Source organism: Mandrillus leucophaeus, unplaced genomic scaffold (assembly GCF_000951045.1).
Source record: "Mandrillus leucophaeus isolate KB7577 unplaced genomic scaffold, Mleu.le_1.0 Scaffold198, whole genome shotgun sequence".
NCBI lineage: Eukaryota > Metazoa > Chordata > Mammalia > Primates > Cercopithecidae > Mandrillus > Mandrillus leucophaeus.
Genome location: NW_012102009.1, coordinates 2,189,662 through 2,197,693, shown reverse-complemented (window position 1 = coordinate 2,197,693; position 8,032 = coordinate 2,189,662). Strand labels below are relative to the sequence as shown.

Genomic DNA, 8,032 nt, shown 5'->3' with positions numbered 1-8,032 from the left:
TCCACATATATCATTAAAAGAAAAAGGCCCAGTCAAAACATTTAGAAATAAATATATAGTACAGCCTTTCCCTCACTGCACTCTAGCCTGGGCAACAAAGTTAGACTCCATCTCAAAAAAAAAAAAAAAAAAAAAAAAAAAAAAAAAAAAAAAACCCACAAATAAAAACAAAAACACCTCAAAAAATAAACATTATATGATATTCTGAGCAGCAATCTTCCTGAGTCTATTTTCAATTGAAGCAAATTCTGCAGCCAATAAATACTACACTGATTCAGTATCCACACTCCAGAAGGAGTCCTTGAACATCTAGTTCATATCCCCCAAAAATGTGAAAAGACTCCTAAACACCCAAGTTATTACACAATGGGAAGCTGATATTGGCTTGTATTAAAATCCAGGTGAATATCAAACATAATCACAGCCATTTTTTAACAGTGATGCTAGAATAAGTGATGAAAGAATATGCACAGCTGTATACAGATCACTACTAAACACAGGAACAAAATGCCATTTGATGCATAGTAAATAAGATCCCAAAAAGCCAATTTGAATATATTTATTTCATTTACGTTGATACAGTATTAGAAGGGACTGAATATAATTATGGAGACTGCTGCAAACATTTGATGTCACTAAGTAAGTGTTCTATTAAGCATCAGGCATGCACAGTAGTTACCTTTTAAAGTTTCTCATGTATATATCTTAACACATATATCTTAAGCTACAATATGTTTAAAGCATTTAGTCATTTTAAACCCAAATATTTTAATTGACCTATGTCTAAATGGAGAAAAACAAAAACTTTCTCCTGTCTCAATACCCAATGGTAATATTAAACCTTACTCCCCAAATTGATAAACTTATTTTATATATGTCATCTTTAAAATTCCAAAAATGATGAAAAGTCTTATCACTACTAAATAAGAAGTACGATTCCCCGGCAGCAGTCTACCCACCACACACTTACAGCATGCCAAGCCTTTGGGGATTATGTAAGAGTGTTGTGCTGGTGGCTACAGATGACAATAATTGAAGAGGTCAGTCTCTTCTTTTTATTCTGGATCTCCTTATTTTAAACTAAAGCTTTTCATTAATACAAATAAAAAATCTTTTTTTCTTTATTTAACTTCAATAGAAGAGTAGATAAAACTAAAAACCCTTATTGTCTCCAAGTGTGTGGCAAAATAGAAAATGTTTCAATTACATTAGGAAATCGGGTGGATAACGGAGTATAGTTATTCCACTTAAGAAGCATTCCAGTCAAATAATCACAAAAACGAATTCAGATTGCTTGGATCTTGGTCATTTATGGCTTAAAGAATTGGATTTGAAAACCACTTCAGGCTAAAATAAATGTATACGAATAATGCATAGACTGTGTACCTAGAAAATCATGCAATAAATATATGTTCTCACGTACACTGGAATCTCAGTGAAGAAAGGGGTCTGCAGGTGTGAACAGTACTATTTCTTCACTTTAACCAAGAGACTACACACAGCAAGATACTTGCTTTTGGCCTATTCAAGATCTTATTTGCCAGGTCATCCTAATTTTCTCAGGTTGGTAAAAGAAGCCAATGTTTCAAGACACCTGTGATAAAGAAGTGACTTGCTTCAAGTGCAGGTGCCATGAAATCTGAGCTAGGCAGAACCAGACTCTCCTGACCCTGCCACCCTGCTGCAAAGTCAATTTAAAGTACCTGACTAGCTAGAGTATCAAACGGGTAAATGCTTAGAATGACCAACTGGAAATGTTTATTATAGTAGTATCTTTTTTAAAAATCTGCCCTTTAAATGTATATCATTTGAGAATTGCCAGTGAAAGAGCCACTCACTATTCTTGGTTTTGATACGCCCCTACGACATGAGAATTGAACTGAACTACAATGATTGTAATGTCATCTCTGTACATTCGAGCAAGCTCTTCAGGAAGACTAAGCATTTTGGAGAGGCGCTCATGATCCACAGTCCCAAACTCGTTGTTGCCCACAGCATGGCGAATGAGATGGGTTGCTGCATTCTGATCCTCAAATACCGAGGACATTTTGGTTCTCCTTTCTGTTAAAAGGCCGTGCATCTGTCCCAGAGTCACCTTGTAGCCACCAACAGCTATTGGCTGTTGGTGATGCATGCCAGTTAAGTACTCACCCACAATCCTAACCACATCCTGCCTATGCATAGTCTCCCACAACCCATCAGTAGCCAACACCAGAAACTTATCCTGTGGCCTTAATCGGTGGTAAGTTACCTCTGGCTCAGCAGTGAGATAAGGAGGTGTGTGATAATTAGGAGGAATAAATTTGGTATATTCATTGTCATTCAACTGGTCTGGGCCAGATTCTATCACTCTCTTTTGAAGGTCAATGCTCCATTTGAACTTTACATCTCCAAAAGCCCTAAATGGCATCAGCAAGCCAAGCAGCCGATCCTGTTTCACCACACTCTTGGCCTCACTCTTTGGATGTTCCAATTTCAGCCGTTCTAGTTCTCTTTCATTCTGAGCATTGTGGTCATTAGACAGCGTGACTGCTGACCATGAGCCGTCCTCTTCCTGCACACCCAGCATGGCTCTGCTATCGCCAGTATTGGCCACATGAAGGTCAACACCATCCACATGGGCCACACAAGCAGTGGCTCCAGAAAATGCCACTCGAAGCACCAGATAGTTGAGGAAGGAATTAGGATCACCAACTTGTGCCTCCAAGGAGATGTCATTATCAAGCCTCTTGAAAGCATTAATTAGGGCCTCCTTAACATCAATATCAGTTGACTCACCAGTGTTGAGGTCTATAAGCTCTTGCCAGTAAGTCCTCAAGCTGTTAAAGTACAATTTGGATGCCTCCTTACTAAAGTAATCATTGGGGTGCTTGTGCCACTGGAGAATGGGTAGCAGTGCCCGGCCACTCTCCACTGCATTTTCAATCTCTAGCAAAGTCTCATGGGGTAACAAAGAGACAGCAATATAATAAAAAAGTCTCTCACTGACTGCCTGGGAACAAGCACAACCTGCATGGCCATCAAAAACCCCCAAAAGCATCCCTCTGGTCTGCAGGCAGGTTGCTGCACTTCTCCGGTCCTCAATGGGCGCATTTGCAGGCAGCTGATTGCTGTCAAATCCAAGGATAGAACTGACATTTTTGCCATCAAATTCTGGCACTTTGAAACTGTATTCGTTAGCTTTAAGGATGCTATTGACTTGTGGAGGTGTGAGGTAAAATTTCTGTGGTGTGGAAGCATATCTCCTTCCTTGGGTGTACTGCCACCAGTTCTCCTTTGGCCTGCAAAAGGTAGCATATGCTGGATGAGGTGTATATCTCAGTCGACTCTGAGGAACGTAGGGTGAGGAACAACAGAGATGTTTGTGGTGGCAGTAACATGCAGTGCCATAGATCCTGCTCAGTTCACAGTTACGGATCAGAGGAAAAAACAGTTGAGTTGGTGCTGGCATGGCATCAGAGAACAGTGGCAGGCTGGAACTTCTGACTGGGATTCCTAGACAGCAAATTAGACAGATGTACACAAAGAAAAGAGTTACATTTCAGGATACTTAATCTAGCTTTGCCTTCACAACAAATATTAAGCAAGTCAATCTACATGCTAAGCCTTTGTTAGAAGGTACTACATTTTATACACACATCATGTACTATTTCTACAGGGTGTATTCTGGTAGGCACAACTCCCAATTATTCGTGGAACCAGGACTGAACTCCTGGCTCCTGTACTCAAACTTCAATTTTCTCTTTTCTTTGTTCTTCTTTGTGCAGTACAAACTGTGCAGAATGTACAACAGATTTGGCTGGGGAAAGCTGAGGAGATGAAGGTTATATAACACTATGCAGTAGCAGTCTACCTGACCAATCATCCTTCTATCTCCCTATCCTTAAAAAATGCCTTGAAATCTCCCATTTTACACAGGGACTTCTTCAATTTATGAAGATCCTTTACATAGACCTGTGGTCAATTTTGGCATGATTACACATGGCTATGATCAAAAGTGTTAAGATGCAGCCCAAACATATGTATATTCATAAATTACTGCCACCAGTTCTCCTTTGGCCTGCAAAAGGTAGCATATGCTGGATGAGGTGTGTATCTCAGTCGACTCTGAGGAATGTAGGGTGAGGAACAACAGAGATGTTTGTACATCATATACATATATTACTATAGTAATATGCATTGTAACATACACAGAAAAATTTCCACATAATTAAATAAAAAAAAGAAATTCCAGTATTTCTCTCCTGTACCCCAGTAGATGGTCTTGCAAAACTTGCTTCTCTAGACCACTGTGGCAATTTGCCAGGCTAATGGGCATAGGTCTGCCACCAACTCCCAAACAATCTTGGAAAAGTCAGCTCACATCTTTGAGTCTCACTCTTCTAACTTGTAAATGAACACAATGGAACAGATGCTATCTAAGGCTTTTCTAGGATTTATGCCTTTATGCTTATGGAAGTGAGGCTTTGAAATAAAATTCAGGTTTCATTTATTCACTGTTGAATTCTACTGTGCCATTCATGATTAAAAAAAAAAAAAAAGTTTAAGTATTGTAGTAGCTCTAAAGCTTTGTTAGTAACATAAATGACTTCAGTCCTAGAACTTAATTTACCTACTAACAATGTCCCCTGCTTAGCAGCCATAAGGAAAAACCATGTTAAGTATTTTCATCTACTATGGATCCAAAGTAGAATTAACCCCTAGAAAAATGTTTTCTTGGATATGGTAATTACTGTGATTTCATCATTACACAATGTCTACCAATATACACACACTGAAACATCACAGTGTATCCCATAAATATATACTATTATGTGTCAATTGTAAATTTAAAATAAATTTCAAAAAGCCAAAAATGTTTTTTCTCACATTAAAGAAAAAAAAAAGGTATTTATTTGCTCCAGGAAAGCAGTATAGTCAAATAATAGTCTAAGGTTAGGATTGAAAAGGTACAGCAATATAATTACAAACTTTAAAAAAATCCTATCACTCACTATATGCACTGAAAATAATTTCTGGGCATTTATTTGGAAAATTTAATAAATATATCATTAATCTAGATAATTCAAGCGAGAAAAAATCCCTCTTCTTCCTCAATAAAATATATTTTCCCTGAATTCTTGAGATACTGCTTCAAAATAGTCTTTTGGACTACAAAGAAACACACTTTAGAAATACTTTAAATAAACAAATGCAATAAACAAAAAGGAACATGGAAAATAAAACCATCTGAGTTAATAGCAACTATTCCTTCCCAGGGCTAAACTCATTAAGAAACAAAAGAATTTACAAATATCATAGCAAGTGTTAGCTATATATTATTTTCATATACCTTTTTTGAAGAATAATTTGAGAAAAAGTGATAAATTAGGGTAGCGGGAAGCAAAGAAAACTAAACACCGAATAATCACTGATTCTTGTTTGCTTCTGTAAAAAGCACTACATAAGCCAGCCACACAGATTCTCTTCTGCAAGTAGCATAAAGTACCATCATTTTAACTGTACTATCTAAGAAGGGATTTGTTTACGAAAATGAAGACAAGATCAGGCAATAGAAAGTAATGGCTATAATTTTGGAAATAAGAATCTGTAACTAAAAAAGTATTCTGAAATGCACTAATGAAAAACAGAAATTCCAGAAAAACAGGAATCCATCAGGAGTAACCATTTAAATAAAAGCACTTCAAACTGAATACCTGAAAGTCATCCAGAGGTTAAGTGTACATGACTGAGCCAGAAGATGTGCTCAAATGTTGGGCCACATGACAGCGGCTTCCACACTTAAACCGTATCTCTTTTTAGGTTTGCACGCAGAAAGCATATCAACTCATTTTGTGCTTTGTATACAGGTTTCCTATCATTAAAAATGTAAACGAACGTAATCTTAATGAAAACAATTTTTCTTCATAATTTTATGACTGCATTTGCTCTTTCTTTAAAACTTAAGAATCTTACAGAAAAAAAAAGAAAAAGAAAATGTGCCTCTATGGAATGTAAATTGACTCAAAATACTATTTGTGTGTGGGGGAGGGAGGGTTGACAGATGCATAACAGTGTTTGATTGTCTGAGGAATAACAAATCCAGGAAACCTGCACTTTACTTAAATTCCTTTGCTTCGACATTTTTCTGAGTGTGGGGGGGGGACGGGGGGAGGAGTTGGAGTGCAATGGTGTGATCTCGGCTCACTGCAACCTCTGCCTCCCGGGTTCAAGCGATTCTCCCGCCTCAGCCTCCCGAGTAGCTGGGATTACCACGCCCGGATAATTCTGTATTTTCAGTAGAGATGGGGTTTCACCATGTTGGTCAGGTTGGTTTCCAACTCCTGACCTCAGGCCATCCACCCGCCTCAGCCTCCCAAAGTGCTGGGGTTACAGGGATGAGCCACTGCATCCGGCTTGGTTTGACATCTTTTCTACTTTTGTAGTTCACTGCAAAATGAATGAAATCTAGTGACAAAAAGCTAATGATTCACACAGCAGGTGCTTTTAATAATACTTATATTCAAACATCAAACAAATTCTCCACTACATTTTTCCTTCGAGGCAAAAGTTCTTGCGATTAAAAACAAAAAAAGAGAGTGAATTTTATTGACTGTATCTTTCAGTTATGCAGAGGCTTAGCACATGGACTGAGATTATATCCTAATGCCCCAACTCCTAACATGCCTTCAAAAGACAAAATTCCTAGGGAAGTTGGAATTTATGAAAACTGTGCTGTGATTAATGAGCGTTCTATCCTCATCCGTACAAGTGATATATTCTCTCCATCAGATCAGATACCCTTGGGAGTCAAAGTACTTTAAAATGCTCTCATAAACAATAAGTGAGCACTGGAAAACTCTTAATTATCCTTCAGAATATCCACTGATACAACAAGAAAACCCTCTACATCAAAACTTTTGCTGACAAGCTTGTTAAATTAGTGTAGAAGGCTCTTGATAGGCAATAAGAACAGCATCCAGGTACAACTGTTGGTAAAACAGAGCAGTGTCAAATTTTCAAGTTATTCCTGATCACAATTTTCACGGAAAAGTTCCTATTCCATGATCTAGACTCAGCCACGTTATACGCAGCATCTTCGTCCCAGGCAGATTTGGCTGATTTTGCCAATGACTAATAAAGAAAGATGCACTGCAACCAGAAACAGGAAAGAGACCCATCCATTCTTACTGATGTGCTTAGCAGAGCCTGTGCCAAGACATTTTTTCCACTCCATCAATAGACCTACGGACTAAATTAATTAGCAAACGCTATTAAGGCACCGACTCCGGAGCCCTTTAGCTTTGCAAAGCTTCTGATGTAAATGAAAAAGAAAAGCTATGCTAATCATTTAATGTGTCAGAACCCCAGTTTATGTAATCCGATTGCATTAAACACTCTATATAAAGACCATCCACGATTTTTCAACATTTTTCTGGAAATGCCTAGCCATTTCACAGCTCCTGCTATCTTTTTACATGAATGAAGAATGATACGAAGCACCAAGCCAGTACCTGTTTGATTAGTTTCCTTTGTCGCTACCTGAAAAATTGCACTCACAAAGGCATCAAAGCTCTCCCAATCCAAGACGCCCTTGTTCCTTTTTCCAATCTATCTCATCCCTTAATACAACGCTGACCCACCTAAAACCATCCATACACAAAAATCTGTCACCATCCTTCCTGGGTACCCAACGCAGGTAGTTAAGTGAATACCTACCAATTCGTCTGGGCCCGGGACACACACACATTCTCCTGTCATCACAACACGGAGCCGACAACATCCACAACCCGCGCGGGCAGCAGCAGCGACAGCAGCACCGGCCCATTGAAAGCAAGGCAGAGATGCTCATTAGAGGAGGCGGCGGCGGGGAGGCGGGAGCGGAGGAGGGGCGAGGTCTCGCTCCAGCCCAGTGAATGGGCTGGGAGGGGGGAAGAGAATGGAGGAGGGATAAAGGGGTGGAGAGAACAAGGAAGCCAACCAAACCAACCCACCCCGCCGGGGAGGCAGAGCCACAGCCCAAGACAGCGCGGCCCAGGCGCGAGCAGGGGCG

The 8,032-nt window shown here is 39.3% G+C and overlaps 1 protein-coding gene across 3 annotated transcripts; it reads right to left on the bottom strand.

The window, feature by feature from the left end:
• Positions 1-537: 537 nt before the first annotated feature.
• Positions 538-7,890, bottom strand: PDP1 (pyruvate dehyrogenase phosphatase catalytic subunit 1). 3 transcript variants are annotated; one of them, XM_011978638.1, is made up of 4 exons: positions 6,503-6,736; positions 4,251-4,389; positions 3,639-3,809; positions 538-3,495 (listed from the first exon to the last, which is right to left on the bottom strand). In XM_011978638.1, exon 4 carries the CDS (start codon positions 3,449-3,451, stop codon positions 1,838-1,840), a length of 1,614 nt encoding a protein of 537 aa, XP_011834028.1. In that variant the 5' UTR covers positions 3,452-3,495; positions 3,639-3,809; positions 4,251-4,389; positions 6,503-6,736; the 3' UTR covers positions 538-1,837. The 3 variants fall into 3 exon arrangements, with proteins under 3 accessions (XP_011834028.1, XP_011834027.1, XP_011834029.1); XM_011978637.1 differs by lacking the exons at positions 3,639-3,809; positions 4,251-4,389; positions 6,503-6,736 and adding an exon at positions 7,699-7,890; XM_011978639.1 differs by lacking the exons at positions 3,639-3,809; positions 4,251-4,389; positions 6,503-6,736 and adding an exon at positions 5,697-5,755.
• Between the last annotated feature and the right edge of the window lie 142 nt (positions 7,891-8,032).

Coding starts and splice junctions, on each gene's coding strand:
- PDP1 (XM_011978637.1), bottom strand. CDS start 7,831: ATGAGCATCTCTGCCTTGCTTTCAATGGGCCGGTGCTGCTGTCGCTGC. Junction 3,496..7,698: donor TCCCGGGCCCAGACGAATTG/GTAGGTATTCAC, acceptor TTTGCTGTCTAG/GAATCCCAGTCAGAAGTTCC.